Raw genomic sequence first — 20,735 nt, forward strand, 5'->3', positions numbered from 1 at the left:
AGCTCTTGCAAGCCAGCCACATTCTTAAAGACTCTCACTGTAGGAAAATGAGAAAATAAACTACTTAACTGCACAAGTAATTTCAGCTGGAGCCGATTATCCATCTGCTAATGCAGCGCAGCCAGGAAGCTTTGCCAATGACAGATTAAGGTCAAACAAATGATCATTCCTAGGAGATACGCTCCTTTTCTACATGTATTTTTCTTTCAAGATGTTCTGCAGTGAAATCCTTACCAAGGAGCCTTTAATAACATTATATTGGTATAAATTTCTCCTAGTGAAGCTAAGGCAAGTTTTAAAATAACATTGGGGTCCAAACAAGCCAGACAGACAGTGTGTATATGAGACAGACTCTGGTCTAAAGAGCTTATAGGCTGAAAAGGTAAAACATAAGAAAAACTGCAGAAAGAAAGTGTCATATTCATTTTATAGGGGCAGAACTAAAGCAGAGGCTTTGTGGGAACAGACCGTGTTATGTGTGCAGACACTTAAAGAGTAATGGCAACTTTAAAGCCTGTGTCCAGTGACAGAACTCCTCCATGATATGCATAAGGATACAAATATTTTCTCCTAACTGCAAGCTGATCACTTGATCACTTGTTTTTGCAGAAGCACTTTTTCCTGAGGATTTTTAAAGATCACCTTGAGACAGCGTTGAAAAATTCAGCCCGAACAGTTGCACATACAAAGTCTTCAATCTTAATGTGAAAAGCGTTAAGCAACCTGAATTACAAGTGCTGCTACCTATGCAGCTCAAAATGTAGCAAGTTGGAGGGAAATTTTCCCCACTGAAGTCCCTTTTGGCATGATTATCCACCATTCGCAGAACATACAGACAGCCGGGTAATTAGTATTACTCCGTTTTTTGACTGAGGTTAAACAAAGGTCATTCAGGCATGTCTCAGGCTAGGATGCAGGTCTTAAGTGCTGAACGGGTAGATCTCATTCACTCAGGCACAGTGCTTTTCAACTTCAGAGTTTTAAATCTCTGTACAGGCTGTCCTGTCTTTTACCACTGCGCCGACCATTACCAAATGCTCTTTTCTCGCAGCCAGAAATAGAATATATAGATTGAGGATAATAATACTGACCTCTTTTTGTGGAACACTTTAATATCTACTGATGAGAAGTGCTATGTGACCACTGTGTATCATTACGCAAGCCAAGCATCCCCATTCCAGTAATCCGCAGATGTCTCGCAAATTCGCAGTAATGGAGATGCGCATGGAGCCTCCTCTTAAAGAAGCTGCTTTGCAGAGAGGAAAAGAGCAGCAAAGGGTGTGCTCAGGGTGTCTCCAGCAGCTGAGTGCTGGTGGTGCTCCATCCGGGCTGTTCACAGCGCCGGTAAGGAAAACAGCAGCGTGTCACTGCCCAGTTAGGGACTGCATCGTAATGCACCCGCACAAGCGCTCAGGCTTAGAAATGTTTGCTATGACACTTTTGGATGGGGCTGGTAAAAACAGGAGTTGGCTGAAAGTGAACTCAGGCTGGCAGAAAGTCAGGTTTTGTTATATTTCCATTTTTTAGGGTAGTTTGGAAACTATTTTAGTACCATCTCTCCGTATCTTTTATTTTTCCTGGTAAAAAAGAAGAAAATAATGGGATAGTAGGAGAAGTGAGGTAAAGCCGGACTTTTTAAAGAGAATGTTTCGCTGTGAAGCAAATCTTGTGACACACACAAAAATTCTTTTTAAAGCAGATGAAGGCAAAAATTTTAAACATATTTAGACACCTCTCACACATGCTAAGCTACCCCTATCTTTCCCTTAAGAATTTTACAGGATTCCAGCTCTCTAGAAATTAGATATGTTCCAGCTGCAGTAGTAAACGATCAATATTTTGGAAAATTATATCAAGAACATCGAAAAGAAGGAATCAAGACCCTCCAAAACCAAGGAAAATACAGCTAGTGATCACTAGTCTGCTTGGTTCAAAGGACCAAAAAAGACATCTCTTGGGGAAAAGCAGTCATCAAAACATTTAAGGAAAATCTATTTTCAAAGAGGACACCAGAATTTTTTAGCACGCCAAAACAAAACACTTTTCCATGTTTTTTCCTTGGAGGTAGCAAACTGTGATTTAAAAATTTAAGGTAAATATAAACAAAAACATAAAAGCAACCTTCCTAAAAGCTAAGCAGTTTTGCCCAATTGTTCTGAATTCGGCAACGTTGTAAGGAACAGATAACGTTCCTTATAGTGGGAAAGCGTTACGCTGCCTTACTTACATCAGAAGGACCCAAGAGGCTGAATTTCTGTTGTGGAGGACTTGATATTGGTCACGGACTGCAGAGACCCCTCTCTTAAAGCCCAGCACAGATCAATATTTTTTCCCTGCTGCTGGAAGGTTGATAACTCTCATATGAAAGGACTTTATTAGGTCTTTGGGCCGCACATGGAAAAGCTTGCAACGCAGGAACTGAAATTAAGGGTAGAAAAAGAAAAGACACCAATAACTTGGTGGGTCGGAGATGCTGGGCTGCATATTATTTTTAGAAATATGGTGCTGTCCAGAGGGAGCACCCACTGTACTGCCATCCTCTAAATGCAGCTATCAGCCACGTGCGCTACTAAACTGCTGGTTCCCAACTGTTTGCTCAGTTTTAAATTATGCAGAGTTTTTACTAATTAATAGCCACCTTACCAAGTCATTCTCCTTTGATATCACTATAACCATCAGCAGGAATTCAGAAGGTGGGAGCTTTATCCCAGATTCCCGTAGAATTAGCTCAGGCAGGCCATGAGTGTAGGGGCTACTCCCAATTTGAGCACCTTTTTCTAGGAAATGCATCATAGTAGATTAATTGATTTCAAGGACTGCCACGCTTAAGCATTCAAAGATCATATACTCAACAACATAAATCACAAGATAACCTTCAAAATGATCATACTTTTAAATTAGCATGCTTCTTACTCCTTTTGTTCACCTTTTTAGTTTAAAAATGTGATTTTCAGATGAACAGATGATTCCAGGAGCTTTGACTTTCAGCAAGAAATTAGAGCATCATGAAACTCAGTTGCAAACTGAGCAAATTGGTTACACAGGACCTTGGCCTGTTCCTTTTATTCCCAGAGGGGTTTCCAACTAGTATGTATGTCCATCTCAAGAGTTACTACCACTGGACCTGAGAACTATACAAAGCTCATCAATATATCTTGCAGCACCACACTTTGCTCAGCAGGAACCTTCAGTTGTGCCAATACCCTTCCTTGGTGCATAGGCCTGGGCGTCACTCAAAGGCCAGCGCCATCCCTGACGCCACCTCTCCACTAGGGGCTGGAGGGTCCTCGTAACCCAGTGCTCCCTGGCCAAGCTGGAGAAGTTCTGTCTGCCCTTTCGTTCTTACAGGTGAAGTAGCCATTTCCTTCCCCTTAATTCATCATGCACCTCCTCCCCTTGGGAAAGTGTGTTTTAGAAGAAAAAAGGGACAGTCCGGACTGATACAAATAATCAAAGAAAAGGAAAATAAATTTAGATCCTTCCTTGCCTGAGGATCTCAGTCCAAATGCTGAGCAGGACCTAAACACAGCCATAACCCTAATATCTCCAGAGGGCAGTCATCTAGGATCATCCATCTGTCCCCACCCTCCTCCTATTTTAAAAACCGAGCTCTGAACTTGCTGAAAATACCACTCTTGAGTGGCCTGTCCCTCTTTCCATACATTTTCTGACCATTCAGGCCTTTTCCCCATGGGCTGTATTTCCTGACAGAAGTAAGGAAGAACAGGTAAGCCCTATTTCGGAGTCTGCAAGCTGGGCATTTATCAATATCGACAACCTAGAAAGCGGTGCCCTCCATCTTCCGTAAGAGCTCTGCGTTCTCCAGGTGAAATCAGGAACCGCTGCTAGCACCATGCCTCTGACCCACGCGGAAAAAGTCATCAGAGGTATTTGCCTCTGCTCTAGATTTCTAACTAGCTCTGATTTCATAGTTTCGAAAGCACGTATCTATTTGTTTAAAGAATGGTTTGGAGCAAGGCCGGAAGGGCCAAATTCGTCCAGCAGTGTTACAGACTACACACGCTAAAGAGTCTGCCAGCACATTTCCCAGCAGAGTTTGAAAGTTTATTTCGCTGCATTGATGGAGAAACAGGAAGATGATTTATTGGGGAGATACGTGGAGGCATTAAAATTCATTTTCTCTCAAATCTCTACTGACAAGTCGTGTGTATCCCTGCTGCCTCGGCTCTGGCTGGCCTGGTTCAGCAGCTGTGGTGCTACCCTCTGCCCGCGGAGGAGGTCAGCTCACTCCCTGTAGGACGCTGGTGTTTTGCTGGCGTGGGGGCTGTCCCATCTGTTCTCAGCGGACACAGCCCCACGCAGAAAGAGAAACCCTGCCTGCCGCAGCGCTTGCCTCCGCGCCCTTGGCGCATGCCCTATTCAGAAGGACTTGCTCCAAAAGCCATTTAAATAGAGAAATCCTACGGGAACCCAGCTTGGCTCTCGCTGATCTGCGTCTCTCACAATTCTGAACTGTTTAGAAAGGGTTGTTAATGCATTTGTCTTTGTCGCTAAGGGATTTGTGATTCAAAGGTGAACAAAGCTTGGGAGAAGAGCATGGCATCTGCCCCTGGGAGGAACCCTAAATCCCAGCCAACAACAAGGGCTTTCACTAAAGGAGAACAGTACCTTGCGTGCATAAAAACAACAGCACCTCACCAAACGTTATGACAAGTCTTCCTTTAAATGACATTATTTCTTAGTTATTTAAAGGGCATTTCATTATCTTTCACAACTATCATCCTAAAATTTAGAAACAAAAAACAAAAACAGGAATGCAGGGAATGCTTTTGATCCTTACAAAAGGAAAGGTTTATAGGTAGTACAAATCTAGAGGTAGGTATAATACAGGTAAGCAAAAGGTAAGTTTTTAAAACTAAGTGTTAGATCTCTATTTTGTTTCTATTTTCATTATTGAAACAGGTATTTTTAATCTAGTCAAGAATAAGAGAGAGGTATAGCAGAAGGCTTATTAAATTAAAGGCCACTTGATTATTTTTAATTGACTGTCTTTCTTGATTGATCAGATGGATGGTTCAAAAACCCAGTGTAACCTTTTAAAGACTCATCTCTTGCGGTTTAATTTTACAATATGCAGTACAGCATAGCACAATGCAAAATATTATTACAGCAGTGCTGACAGTTTTGTAACAGCTAGAATGGGTTCCCTTATCACAGTAACCATATCTGAAGATTTGTATCTTCACTGCTTCAAATCTCAGACAACAAAAATTAGCAACAGCCTTTCTTTTTTAATTATGTAGTAGCCTATTTTTCCTGAAACAGCCTTTTCTGACAGTCGATAATGAAATGAAAAAGATTTCAGCAGAGTTTACAATCAAAGCACAGCTCAATTCGCAACTCCCTGCTGGTGAAGCACATTGCTAGGTGATAATCAAGATACCATTTTTTTAAACCAGTCAACAGAAAATTAGATCAACTTGCATGCGAGTTGTAAATTATCTCCCAGTGTTTTGTAAACACACTCCCTCCTGGAAATTTCTAGGAAAAGTCAAGGTTTACTTTTCCTGTACGTATTCTAAAACGGCCTTTTTTTCCAGATCAATTAGTTCACACTGAGCATTTGTACTAATTACACTTCATTAGGTTGCTTGTAATGCTAATAAGCTTACCGGTGTAATGAGATTTTATATTAGTAACGTAAGACACCATGTTCAAGAGAAACGTGGACCTTTCAGGGAATGCCAAAATCCCACAGCTGCTGTTGGGAGGGCTCTCAGGTGTCTCAGCAGCAGTTCGGAGCTCGTGCTCCCCCATTAGCCCTCCACGTAGGGGGCCCGACGTGGTCAGGATGCTGCATGCGTGGGCCTCCAGGCCAGACGCGCCACAGCTTGGCCGAAAAGACATTGCAGATACCTGGCTCGGCTCTCACTCCTGTTCCAGGGAGCTTTCCTATTATATCTGCTGAAAATGGGAAAACCGCTTCCTCGGCCACACACCTTAAACTCAGGGAGAGGAGTAAAAGGGCCAGTTATCCTAAACTTATAAAAAGCAAGAAACAAACATGTCAATAATAAGCCTTTAGGAGTCCTACAAAGTCCAAGTATTTGTGCTATGCATTTGGAGTGCCATCTGGTCAGCGCTTTGTTAACAAATTACTCATAAGGAAAAACGGACCCCCGTCACACCCTGGTCACCGCTTTCCACTGTATTCTGGACTCCCTTTCGAACGGGATTCTTTGGATGCAGAAAAAAAATCAAATGCACACACCATTCAAAAGAGATACATTCACCCTTCCCCTTCTCTGCTACTGTCTTCTGGAAAAAAACAAGTTGTTCTTCATAAGGAAAGTACATGTTTTCGTCTTTGCCACAACCACCCACAGAGGAGAGAATACCTTTTTCTTTCACTGATACAACTTAGCTTTAAGAGCAAATAAAATGTTTAAAGAAAATGTCCTCCCAAGATCTCGACGGTACTACACAAGCACAAATAAACAGAAGGGTGTAATTTAAATACAGATATTTACTGCTGAGCATAAGACAAAACTCTGAAAACTAAAGAGATTCAGGCTGTCTTTGAAACAGCCCTAACCATTAAAAAAGAAACGTTTAACTTGGTTTCAACACTTTCAGCGCGTAAGCAAGTGTCCCGATTTGCAGGATTCCTGAGAATACGCAGTCCTTTTGATTTCAGTAGTTTTAAAAGTCTGCAATTTATTTCACTAATTTAACTGTCCAAGGAGATGCATAGAGTCTAAATTGGAGGACGATGACCTTGATCTCTCTGGTTCAGTTTCACCAACTGACAAGTCGAGATAACCCTGTTTGCCTATCTCGCTCTGCCTTCTGAGTATCAACTGCTGTTGTAACGCAATTTGACTATGGAAATTTTGTCCCTCAGTGCTTTTTTCTTACAGAGAAAGATAACGACTTTCTTACTGCTGGATATGCAAGAACCAACCAAAAGGAAGATCACGCTAGACTTGTAGGATGTTTCCAAAGAAGGAAAACGCAACTACGTGCAAACATGTATTTCCTTTACTGACTCAGTAACAGATTTTTTGGCTTATAAAGAAAATATTTGCAATGAGAGCAATGCAGGAAAGAGATACTATACCCTTCTGCGGGGTAAACTGGACAGGAGTTTAGTCTGTCAGAAAGCCCCTCTGTAGCATAATAAGCTTTGAAGAGTGACAGCTCTTCCTTTTCATAGACTGTACCATACAGAAGAGAGCTGTGCAAGGTAACAGGTCTGAAACCAACAGACCTGTACAGAACTTACTTGCTACAAAAATGTAGTCAGTGTCGTTTAATAGCTCTCTTAACATTTTCTGTAGCACATGAATGGATTTATATTTTCTTAAGTGGAAGAGTTCTGAAAAAGAGACACAACACAGAGATAGATATTTAAACTTACATCCAGGATGATCACATGAGAGATACGTTTTCTAAGGGGACATGTCATACAGATAATCTTTGGCTTTTATTTGAGCACCTCCTGGGACAAGTCCCACGATGCTTGTGATCTGTGAAAATTACATTGTGCAAACCCCAAGAAACAAGGAAACCACTGGGTCTCATTTATTTTCACCTGATGATGTGGCAATTTATACGATTCCAGCAAAACACTGAATAAATATTATCCTTGAGGAACCCGGTATTTCTGCAAAGATGAAACTGAGCATGATCCTGTCGGAGACAGTGAAAGCTATCACTGCACAACAGTGTGCGTGACAGGAATGTAATATAGCCCCACAGTTATTCTAGGAGTTTCCACAATGTTTTAAAAGTACTCGCATCTTTGTCAGGCCGCTGATTCACCAAATCACTTAACTGCTTGCACAAAGCTTTTCTAGAATATTTAACCATATTTACCTTTCAATGCAAGCCTCGAGTCAATCGTGTGGTTGCATGCGCTGATGAAACACAGCCCCGTTACCTCAGGAACGGGCAGGAGAGGGGAAGAAGAAACCCTCTGAGCAGGAGTCCCTGTTCATACAAGGAATCACATTTTCAAATAGTGGGTATTATTATTTTGATACAGTACAAAGAAACAAATGCAAGCTCTGAAATGTGCTGAAACATAGCGTTCAGTGCAAGTTTTATTCTAACGCACTCCAAATTCTCATCAGAGGACAGATAATAAAATGAGATGGTAAATATGAATAAGTTGTGGCAAAAAAACCTCAAGACCTTCCCTTTAACATCTTCACTTTGTAAAATTACTTCTGTTGCTGGTGTTGTATCAGTGTTCCTCCAGTACTGAATTGCATTAGACAGCAGCGGCCAACTCCCAGTTTGAATTAAACAAAACTGAAATAGAAAGAGGATTAAAAACATAAGATTTCAGAAATAGCAACTGGGTCACATATTAAAGCTCTCTCTGGGGTCTGCAAGAGGAAGTGAATTAGAAAGAATTCAGTACTTAATTCTTTCCAGTGAACTGATGCAGGACAGCAGTAAGGACAGATGGGCATGTATCTGGGGTACTTCCATGGCTTAAAGCAGAACCCTTGCAGACATCCTGTAGATTGTTGAAAGGAGTACAGAAAAATGCCATTAATCTTGTTTGGAAGCATGCAAAGGCTTGAAGGCCCCGGAGTTATACCAGAAATCTGCAGAGGATGGGTGAACTGAACTTAGGTTTCAGAAGTAACGCACCGACATGGTTTGTCCACACGGACAAGCATCAGCAGGGTTATTCATACCAGCACCAACATGATCTATTTTTGGTTGCATAATTTTACAGTAAAGAGGAACTACTTTCAGCAAATGTAAAGCTAAGGCACGTTTTATTCTGTGGATGCAGAAAGAAGTTCTTTTAGGGATTTTGGTGTAAGGCTAACATTTCTTATTTATTTTAGATGCCCAGAATGAACGGTACATTTTCACCCACATAGGTGGGGACTTCTATGCTATGCTAGAGTTTAAAAATAAAACAACAGTTCACAAATAAATTCTCATGCACGCTAATCCAGCTGAAAGACGGATGATCCAATAATTATAATCTAGTAATGGAATATATATGAGATTTTTTCCCTAATCATTTTTATATACATATTCATTTCTAGTATTGCACTATTTTGTTAATAGGTATTAAAACCCAAAATGAGAAAATTAAACCTATCATCTGAGAAACAGTTTGCTCTGCTATCCTCAATCCAGTGAAAAAAACAGCAACTGACATTTCAGACAATGAATCTTTCCACATCATTATGTGCATGAGTGTAAGGTTTGAAGAAGTAATATGCAAAGTAACCGGGAGGAAAAAAGTATTTTCAAGTGCAGATTTCGGTAATCCACTCTTCAGAGGTGGCAAAGCCCTAAAGAAAGATTTTTTGTGAACTTCTATTTTCCCTCAGGATTTTGATAAAACAAGGTATGAACAATAACAGTACATTTTCATAAGTTTTTTCCCAAGAAATTCTTTAAGACAGAAATGAAGAGAAATATGAAAACAGAAGTTCCATACAGGAGAGTTACTGGAAGCCTCAAGGATCTTCATCATTAACATCGAGTCTACAGTAACATGTATTGGAAGAGAGCAGCTACGTGTGAACTCCATCTCCATCCCCTTCAGCTGCATTCGCTCCTCCACATCCAGCCTTCCATCTACCTTCATCAAAATATCAAAGCAACATACAAAAACACAGCATTAACCTATTTGATATGCCTTACCAGAAGCCTTCTACAACAGTGCTTTGCAGTCCTGAAGAAATAGTGCAAAAAGAGAGTTGATTAAGTAACTTCCAAACTTCCTCTACTAGAGGTGAGCCCCAGGAATCAGTGCAGAGTGGACAGGTGCCTTGTAGAGGCTACTCACTGTCAAAGAACCCGGAATTTACAAAACATAAGTTAATCTTAAAATTAGAACACCAATTTTTTCCAGGCACAGCCAGTAAATGAAATTAACAGAAGCGGCATCAAGTCTTTACACGTCTTGGGTCCCTTCATTGGATTAGCTTGAGCAGAGGCACCAGCGGGCAGGCTCTACAGATGTCTTAAGCAGCATTTCATCTGACTGAGCACCAGCTGGGAAATAACAGCAACAGACAAAACACCAGTATTTAGCAAGATGATTGCTAATATTTCTTGTTCTCTGGCTTCACTCTCATTACTCAGCTCAAGCCTTTGGTTTCTAGGAAACATGCTGCAGTTTCTACCCATAGCTCCCTAGCAGCTATTACTTCTCAGAGCAGGTAGGGTTTCACCCCAAATATTGGCCAGAGCTTAGGAAAACTGAGGCTCCGATCCTGCTCCTTCTATAGGGCTTCACAAGTGGGGCAGCCCTCTTAGCAAGCGCCGTGAGGGTTACTTTGTAAAAGGGATCCCCTTTGCCCTGTCAGGTGAATACTGAAACAAATGAGGCCTTTCTTTGGGTGTTTCTGATTTGACCGGCAATGTCTCCTCGGTGAGCTCTTCAACTCGCTGCTTAATCTTCATCTTGAATGTCTTCTTCACACATATCTCATCAGCAGCAATATTCAAATGTGGTACAATAGCTGACTGCTTTGGACCAAGTTAATCGCATTCTTATACTCCACGACAGCTAGCTTTTTTACCATCCTGCTACAGCCTAGCAAAGTATCCAAATACAAAATATATGACTTGGTAAAACAAATGCCGAGTTGGATTCATTGGTCTGCAGGACCTACCAAGAACTCTGCAGCTCCAGAAATTAGTTGACTTACCTACACGCCTATATAGTGTAGAGTCTAATTTCAAGCAGCTGTTTTTTGAAACTGTGACCAGTCTGTTTTGAAAAGCAATACGAAGCTGGAGAGCAGTAATCGCACATGGCCCACTATGTCCAGAATTAAAAAGACCCTATCATTACAAAACAGCACCCCATCTCTTTTAGTGCCTTGTTTCCTGTAATGCCTAAATTTCTAATGCAGACATCCTTATGGCATCTGTGGTGAAGGATGCCTGCTGACCAGCTTAGTTTTCGGGTTTTACTGGTTCAGTCAGTTGACCAAATCCTGCCTGATTTCATTTTGCTTCGAATTGGTACTTTTTTAGTTAAAGTAGAAATACTGGCAGAGCATTTTTGGCACCCACTGACACATCTGTTATTTTATTTAAAAAAAAAAAAAAGAGTGTGTACATGCCAGTCAGTAGCAAAGGAAAGTAAAATAGCTAGGGGGCTCTTAAGCGTAACAGGGCGATATCACTGCTATTGTTTGTATTGTCGTGCAACAATGTAATACTCGATTCTTTTACGTAATTCCAGCAGAAACCTACAAAGCAATGGGTGTTGAGCCAAGTCACTACAGCAAATTCTGCCCCGTGTGTAACTGAGACTTTACAAGACCTTTAAATCACTGAAACCACTTAAATTGCTAAGTTGTGATCTGAACCTGGAAGATGCGTAAGCAGTGTTAAACGCCTTACAAACAAACACTATGCGAGGCTCAAATTCTTTGTTTCCCTAAGTTTCTACAGACAAAGGAGGAGAGAAATGCCTTCAGAATTTCAAAAGTGGGTACCCAGACATGAGGCTGGCAAAAATAAAACATAGGCAGGCTTCTTGTTAATCACGAATTTTGGATATCTAAATAATGGACACAAACAAAGCCAAATAATTTGCTTTTACAATGATGGAAACCGATGTTTTTGGTTCTGACTAGATCTCCTTGTTAAGAATACTCCTGAGATGCCCCGCGGTTGTGGCATCTTTCCTTAGGTTAAATTACAGAACGTGACAAGGACACGTAACACTCAGTGCATCTTCATGCTAATTTTACTTTTGCACCTGAGTCTCGTTCAAACTCCAACCCAGACTCATTCGTAAGTGAAATGACTCATGAACCTTAAAGAGGCAAATTGGGAGGGCCCAGTGCTATAGCCGCTAAAAAAACCAGTTTGTCCAGTGGAAGCGTTGCCTGCCTAGGGACAGGTGGGATCTGCTCTGGACATTTTAATTTCCTGCCTGGTTAATTCCCAGCAATAAATTTTGACGAGATGCTGATGATGGTAAGGACAAATGACACTGAGCTGTTTGCTTTAGGATGATCATCTTGTTTTCTTTGCTTTTATATCAAATTCCTGAACACCAGCATTTAATTTCAATGACATTAACTAGTACCTTTTCTAGATGAAAGGTTCGAGGCCGTCCTCTTACAAATGCCTTGAAAATAGCTTTTTTTTTTTATTTTTTGGCAATTCGAAAGCATTTTCAGACTTATTCTGTGGCCTTTCTTTCTTCACATTGTCTTCATTTGATTTTCACAGTGAAGCACAAATGACAAAAAAATCTGTTTGCCATACATAAACTGTCTCACTGGAAAAAAAAGAGTAACTTGGACACAATCTGTATTACATATGCAACCATACCCATCCATTTCGGCTAGTATTGGTCAGAGCTTCTGTGCTGACAGGATAAATGGTTGGAGGATCATCTCTGGAAGCAACGTTAAAATTTCTGTCCATTTAGATACATCTTTCTGTAGCAGCTTACCGTTCATCATCAAGCGACACAGGGATTAAATAATTTGAACTATAGTCTCAACAGTGGTGGTTAAAGTGATAAATTCAATGGGAAACACAGTGCCTGCTGTGCATTAGTCAGACACTTTATTTTCAAAGCTCACGAAATATAGCACTAGTCTGAAAGAAAGGATGAAAGTGTCAGGCTCAGGTGAGAGCAAACAGTTTTTATCTGTCTGGTCCCCGCAGAATCTGCACATCTTTGGGAGGAAACTGGTTCACTTCTGCTTCATTAAGAAGCTGATAAGCTAAATTGTGAACCCAGAAACGTTATCGCTGCCGAAGAGAAAAAAAGCATGAATTTTCAGAGTCAAAGGTGAGTTTGAGCCAAGGGACATGGCAAAAAGAATCATCATTGGATTCCCGAACTGAGCAGACTTCCCATGAAAAGCCAGGGGAGACAGAAAAAATAAAGAAGGCATTATTATTTTAGCAAATGATGGCTACTGCTGGACATCAGAGCTGTAGCACTGGGGCTGAAGACTTCACGGAGGAACCATTAGATAATTAACCTGGCTTGCATTTTCACTTTCAGGTAACGTTTTTCTGAATACTTTATGTTGTGGGAAGAGTATGCAAACCGTTTGTAAGTATCAACTTTTGGAAACTATTTGGAAAAACCGAAGGAAGCTCAAGAGTGGTACGAAGAAGAATCAGTATCATTTGGAGTCATGACAGGCAAGAAGAAACAAGCCAAATTACCTTCACTGAAGACATACTAGTTGCGCTTCTCTCCAGAAACAAAGTTCTCGAGAGAAAACCCACCTGAAAATCAATAAGGAAGGATACATGGCCTGGTAAAACAAAATATTTTCTTTCACAATCAGCAGGAGACAGGGAAAGGTGGGCAAATGCAGGTAGTCCCTGCTGAACTGATGTATTCTCTCCAGCTGCATCTTAATTCGCCCCAGCCTGCGAGGAAAGCTTTGGTAGGCAAGAGTTTGTGGTCGTTAATTCCACCAACGCAAATACATCAACAAGGGCAGCTTTGAAAGAGTGGAAACAGAAAACTGTATTTAATACCACACACTTCTGTACCAAAGGTGGAGCGTAACACCAGGTAACATCTGGTTTGGTGCCAGTGCCTACAGCCTGCTCCTAAGAGAAGCTCTGGTGAGATTTTGGCATGGCAGATTACTTCTTGGCGTTCAGATGTTACATTTAACTACTTTTTCTGCTTCGCAAGCATGGAGGATGACTTCATGCAAACTCAATTTTTGGTTAATGAAGGGATTTTTGACACTGCAGGTGCTTGTCCAGTAACACATATTTTTTCATTATTCCCCTTTCTGTTCCAGCTCCATAAAGCTGTGGCTCCCGAGTACTGTTATAAATTAAGTCCGACCTTTCAAATTGTGCTCCAGCACCTCCCTTCTCACTTTAACGGTGTGTCTTCCTTCGGGGGCTTGGGGCTCACCTCCTCCCCGGCTTTCCAAGTTCTACACTGGATATTTGGCAGCTTCAGACTTACGACAAAAAGCCATTAATCAGACACCAAGCACATCCGACTTGGAAAGAGAAAAAAGGAATATATCATGCCAAAGCAGCTCTGTCATGAGATGTCAGATATGAAACAGGCTAAAAACTGAATCACTTCCCTAGTAATTGTTGTACCTATCCACCCTTCAGGTAAAATGACGTTAGCATCTGACACAAAAACGTATCTTACAAATATTTTTTCCTGAATTGAAATAATTTGGTTTTGTTCCCCTCTAGTTAGATTTTTTTTGTTGCAATTGACTGCATATACATTTTACAGTAAATCTTTACGCGTGTGCGATTATTTTGTGAAAGAGAAACAAAGCAACTATATCTGAAGCCTCAGTTCTTACAAATGAGGTGAATTGTCACCTACACACTGCTTAACATGCATCAATCAAGCTTTGTGGATGAGCTAGTACCTCTTATTAAACTAAGGTTTATAACTGAAAAGACAACAAGTTTTTTGGAGCCAAAAGTCTGCATGAGCTCTAAGCTTTTCTGGTAGGTTCAGGTCGAGAACAACGCAAATGTCCCCTGTCAGCTGCCGCTTCTCAAGGAAAAACGCGCTTCTTCCCAAGTGCAAGTGGTACTCTAAGACATAAACATACTGCTGACCGGATCAACGGTCACACTGAGCAGAAAACAAAAGGTGAACTGAAAGCAGCCCTGGAGCTTTGGGAATTCAAAGCAAAATACTCAACAAACTGACCAGTAACAAGAAGAAAAAGCCAATGCTACAGAGCTATCCGGCTGAAATTAAAGTCAACAGCTGAAGCAGTTGATCTGTGGGCAGACGTGTACAGCAGTCTCAGGGAATAAGGTCCTTCCTTTCTTTACGTGTAGAAATGATGCGAGACGGGCAGCATCAGCATGAACAGTGCTTGTTAGCTATGATCTCAGAGGTACCTGGAGGTGAGAGAATAGTTTAATCCCATTTCTTCACAGATTAGCCTCTTTGCAGAAGCAGGCAATCAGGGAGCTATTTATTTCTAATTCTGATTACAGATCTCCTTCTGCTAGACTCTCCACTAACCCCACCGACTGATGCTGCCCGGAGCATCAAGAAGCCACTGGGCTTTTGATCACCTGTGTCGTCTGGTTCCCATGTTTTCCTGAAAAACTGTGAAGGCCAACTACTCAGGCCCCTGTGCTCGTATTTATCTTTCACTTTTAATTCATATCTTACTTTAATTAAAAAAAAATGTGCATCATACTGTACTCCACCTCATGCAGAAACATGAGCTTGTTTGTCTCCCTTGAAACAGATGAGGACTTGGACCCTGGACATTCACCTTCTGAAGCGTATGTACACGGTGTTCACTTCAAAGTGCTGTTGAGGAAACCAAATATCCTGTTTTGCTGGCTGGAGGGCATTCCCCACCGCTTCCCTGACAGAGAATTGTGCTAATCCATGGTATTTGAAAGGGAAAAAAGGTTACAGAAGAACTGTGACAAAGCAGGAACTCAGTTTAGACGTGCATTATTCCTCTCAATCTAATCTTTAAATATTCTCCCGAAAAAATATGTGCCTGACATCTCTGCGTCTGGTGAACTGTCGGTGCTGCGTTATGTGATTCGATGAATTACCATCTGAAAAGTGAGTTCTCCCCCTAAGCGTTCCAGTTCTGTATAACTATTTCCCTTGTTTTGAATGGCTGCAAAAGCCGAATCCTACACATTGTAGTTGTATTCCTGGAAACTCTCAGACACATCGCTGCAATCACGGCTGTCGGGAAGCCAGAACTTGGGCTAAACAGGTCGTTGCAGCCTCTTTCTCACCTGGCCCAGCTCATGGACAAGGCCCTGCCTCTCTCTGCCTGCCTCCTCCGGAGGCGAGCGGTCTCGGGGTGACCTCTTTTTGCAGGCGAGCACTAAGACTCAAGAGCTGCAAACCCGCTGCTTAGCCGAGACGAGCAAAGGAGGTGAGGGGAGGAATCAGGAGGCGCCCCCGAAAGCCGCCGCTCTCCCCTGCCCAGCCGCCGTTTCGCCGGGCGGCGCGGAAAAAAAGCGCCGCGGGCGGCTGCGCGCTCCCCCAGCAAATCGCTGCTCCAACGCGCGCCCCTGATGTCAGCGCGCTAAGCCCCAAGCCCCAAAGCTTCTCAAGGGGATGCTGAGCGGATTAAGGGCCAGGAGGTTTTTTAACTGTCCCTGCTGCTCTCGGCGGGCGCTCGGCGGCGGCGGGGCGGCCCCTGCGCGCCCCGAGCCGCGGCATCCCGAGCGCAGCGCCAGCGGCCCCAAAGCCGCGCAAGGGGGAAGCGCGGCGGGCGGCGAGAAACCCCCTTCCCGGCGGGCGCCCCCGGGGCTGCGCGGCCCCCGCGGGCGCCTATGGGGCGGCGGGGCCGCTAGAGCGGCGGCGGGCGCGGGCGCGGGGGCGGGCGCGGGGCCGGGCGGGCGCCCAGCACGCTGCTGCCGTCGGGGCACGGCGAGAAGCTGGCGGGGCAGCGGGAGCAGCCGGCCCGGCCGGCCGCCGGCGCCGAGAAAGAGCTGCCCGGCGCCGGGGTGGCGGGGGCTGCCGCCGAGGGGCAGGACGAGGAGGAGGAGGAGGAGGAGGAAGACTGCGAGGAGTACGAGGATTTCTCCGAGCTGCCCGACACCTGCAGCATCGCCTCGGACGACTCCTTCTACCCGCCGGGCGGGCTGGTGGACGAGGAAGAGGAGGGCTGGCCGCTGGAGCGGGAGGAGCGCCGCAGCCCCGAGGCGCTGAGCTTCTTCCGCGCCTGCTGCACCAACAACGCCGTGGTGCTGCGGGCGCTGCTCCGCCAGGGCCCCGAGGAGGACGAGGTGCGCGAGACCGACCGCAACCGGCGGGTGAGCAACCAGCGGCCCGCTCCGCGCCCCTCCGCCCCGCGCCGCCCTCCGCGCCCCGGCGCGGCCGTGGGAACCGCCGCGCTCGCTCTCCCCTGCGGGCAGCCCGCCTCTTCCCGCTCGGCACCTCGACACACCTCACGCTGGGGCAAAGTTCCTGTTGCCCTCTACTTCTCGGCCTATTTACTATTTTCTCACTTTGGGGGGGGGGGGGGGAAGTAAGCGCTCTCCGCGTTTCTGCAGTACCCGGGAGGGCTCACGGAGTTCCTCGCTAAAACCAGGCTTTTCACAGGTCCTGCCGCAGTTGGCTGGTGGTGACCTGCTTCCGTCGGTGTGGGATTTGAGTTTTGGGCTGTCCCTCACGTCGTTGTAGGGACGGAGGTGTATCTCCCCAAGTCAGGAGGCAAAACCCTGGGTGCAGCTTCCTGGGTAACACGTAGCTGGCACGTTTGAGTAACAGTATTAACAGATTAGCAACGGTCACTCCATTCGCTAGTGTTGTTGCTTATATTACAACTGAGAAGTTTTTACTTGTGGCTTGCATAAGCAATCAATGTCCAAAAAACGTTTCCAGTTGAAATTTCCTATGAGTAGTCCATGATGGGAACACTTTGAAAGGAAGCCTGAGCAACTTGAAAATTCTGGCAAAGTCAGTGCTATCTTTGTACGGAAAATAGTGCAAATAGTTGGTTTGAGGGCTGTTTGGAGAGGTCTTTTTTTTTCAGTCTTTGATGCATGTATGCATATATGCACGTTGGTTTACATCTCGTTATGAACTCTCCTAGAATCTCTTGAGCTTTCTTCGTGATTCCCTGGACTGTGAGGTAAGAGGGAAGAAAGAACCCTTTAAAAGCCTCAGGAGGAAAAAAGAGACTCTAATTACATATATAGCTAATGGTATGCTGGAGTGGGAGAAACTAGCTCAAGAAATTCCTGCCCTTCCCCTTCCCTCCAGCCCAGGCTGCTCATTTCCAGCCTCATGCTCCAGTTTGTAGTAGTTGTGCCAGTACTAATCTTTGTGGGAGCTCTTGTAAACCATAGCATCAGAGTGCTATAGATTGATGCTATAGCATCCTCCTCCCTAAAAAGGATTATTTTTAATGCAGATTATTGCAATAATCTGATTTACAGTAAAGCTCCAGAAAAGATGCAAATAAAAAAAAAGAGCGTTAACACATCAGGGCGGGGGGAGTAAACTATGGCCTGGAGGTAGGAATGAGCAGCTGAGGGTAGCAGTGCCTTAAATTGACTTTTCTGCCAGAGCCAACGTATTTTGTAGTTTAAACTCTTAGTAGGTAATGCGTGAGCCTCAAAACATGCGTTATGGATGTATATGAGGGCTAGGCCTGAACCTGAGCCGAAACTCAGCAGCCGCACTGTATGAACGCTAGCCTCCTTTCAGGCATGTTCATTAGACATGCCTAAAGCGTGCGGCAGTGGAGACAGTTTGGGCCCACCGTATGTGTGGCATAAACAGGTCAAGTGCCCCACAGCCGTTCTGTTTGAAAGGGAGGTCTTCCTAGCATGTCTTCATCCCCTGGAGGCAATGGAGCTGCTGGCATTGTGCACCTCAGGGCTGGCGTTGCACAGGGTTGCGTGAGCGGGTGTGAAGAAGCCCAGTGGAGGCATCAGCTAGAAGCCCACACTAGCTCCTTCTAGAGACCTTATCAGATCAGGGCTGTGAAAACAGCGTACTCCTTTGGACAACTCTCCCTTCCCTCCCCCTCTTCCCAAAAAGCAGATAATTCCTCCTCATCTCACCTGCCTTCCAAAAAAGAAACAAATTTTTTTTGCTTGAAACCTAAATGAAAGCTCATAGTATTTGTTCATAGTATTTGTTCACACTATAAAAAAAAATTACTCTACTTAAGCAAATACTCCATTTGACCTGAAATTAAACTTTGGCATCAAATTCTATTTTATGCATTTTTAACGAAAAGGAAGGAAAAGAGGTTCTGGATTCAGTGGCTGCTAGAAGCCTCATTAGTGATATGGGAGATGAATTCAACGTCTCCTGCTGCCTGAGGGCGTATGAACCCTCACGGAGACGCCCTGATCGCAGTGTTATGGCGCAGGACAGTCTAACTTTTTCAGGCAGATGTGAACAGGATGGAAGAAACCTTTCTGCAGGGAAGCTCCAGCTTCGGGTTTAGCTGCAGTTCTGAAATCCTCACAGCAGAAAATCCGGTCAAATTCACATTATTTCGCAATAATTAAGCCACATCTTTCAGTGGACTTTATCTGACAAAAGAAACATTTCACTCAGCTCTTTTAAGGCCCTTTCTATGGAATTTATGCAGTTCTTAAATTCCTCTGCTATATAAAATCGTCGCACATTATACATAGACAATTTTTTTCTTATAGCTCATTTACAGAAAGAAGTAGTATATGCCAGATAATACATCTACAGTACAGTTTCATTTTGATAATTTAAAAATTACTTTCTTTTAAATAGACAAAACCTATAGTCAGTTATGATAATAAGAAATACCATATTTTGATTCCAACAGTAATTAAACTCAAATCTAAAAACAAATCTAAAAATAAAGAACAAAATCCTAATTATTAAATTCTTAAATTAATCTAGGAGAAGACAGCTAGAGTTTTATGATTCTTTTTGTTTTAAATTTTGCCCTCTGCCCTAAAGCAGTTCTATGTGTAAATTTAAGGTTATGAAGAAATTATTTCTGAAAATGCTGAGCTACCGTCTGCAGGTAACCTTATTTATTTTTCTCCATTCCCTTTCATTGAAATCTGTCAACTCTCCCTTTGGAGACAAATTTCCAGTCCTGAATAGTGACTTTTCATATGGTTCCTACCGAGGCTTCATTTCCGCGTGCTCGTTTACGACCTGCAGCATCCCAGCTGAGGAACCACCTGCCAAGCACAGCCTTTCATTAGGTTCACCCTCCAGCAATAAACCGAACTTCCCGTTTATTAGTCATCATACACAGCCTGAAGACCCGTTCTTCTCCGATCTCATTTTCATTACTGTCAAGGCAATAACAGTTTATATATAAAACCTGTGTAAATTCCCCAAACGATCGGTCTCCCCGCCTACTGTTGCGATGCTGTCTGTGTACAGAATCCCGAACGACTTACCTGATATTGCTTGTTTCCGCTCCTTGTTGAAATCTAGTACCAAAATATTTGAAAAATAACTATGACAACTTATAATATATTAAAAGTAATTGCAGTTCACGGAGGACTGCCCCTCAATTTGTTTCAAAAGCTGATGTTTTCTACCTACAGAACGAAAGCAAAGACTTTAGAAATTTGTCGTGACAATCGAGAAGGCAATAAGGGACGGGAAAGAGAGGAGAAAGAAGGTGGCAAAACCCGTTCCCATAACAGATTTAAATACTTGCTGTAGCTCAGCCTTCAAAAGGTTTTGTGTTAATTATCTGTGCGGCGGAGTCTGTATTAATATGCTTTCTGTAATGCCATATTTTAGGGTTGATTCACGTACAAAATATTCTATCGTCTTTTTCGGCATTTCATTTTTTATGTAATTAATCTTTGGGTCTGTCGTCCTGTTCCATACAGGTCTTGGAACCAGCGCTAGGGAAATATATGCAATTAGTTTATTGTTTAAGTGCAGGAGTATGCAGGGGAGATTGTGTGTTTGTGATCTTAGTGCTGCCCATAAAAAGATGTGGACGTCAGAATTTGTCTTTGCCAGCGGGCTGCGCTCCTAAAATAGTGCTTGGCAGGGAAGGACACAGACCCAGTGGTTCCCACTTTCCTTTAACCATGGTGCTTTTAAAGGCAGAGGAGGTGACAGCAGGGACATCCTAACTACCAACATCGCAGGTATTATTTTGAGCTCGGATTGCCATAGCTGCCAAGCTTAGCACTGAATTTGCTATTGTCCATATCTTTTAGACAAACTCAATTCTTTAGAAAGGCGCCCAGCATGGAGCAGGTGTTTTTCACTTTGGAGTATAGGTGGACATCTCTGGGAAACTTCTAGACCTTCAGAGAGGCATGACATG

At 43.4% G+C, this 20,735-nt stretch overlaps 1 protein-coding gene across 1 annotated transcript in view; it reads left to right on the forward strand.

Moving 5' to 3' along the window:
* The first annotated feature begins 1,212 nt into the window (after positions 1-1,212).
* ANKRD33B (ankyrin repeat domain 33B) overlaps positions 1,213-20,735 on the forward strand; it is a 59,535-nt gene continuing 40,012 nt past the window's right edge. Inside the window, exons 1-2 of the mRNA XM_068933745.1 lie at positions 1,213-1,344; positions 16,282-16,743. Coding sequence (XP_068789846.1) covers positions 1,213-1,344; positions 16,282-16,743 — 594 coding nt within the window. The remainder of the gene's footprint in view (positions 1,345-16,281; positions 16,744-20,735) is intronic.

This window comes from Struthio camelus, chromosome 2 (assembly GCF_040807025.1).
Source record: "Struthio camelus isolate bStrCam1 chromosome 2, bStrCam1.hap1, whole genome shotgun sequence".
Taxonomy (NCBI): Eukaryota; Metazoa; Chordata; class Aves; order Struthioniformes; family Struthionidae; genus Struthio; species Struthio camelus.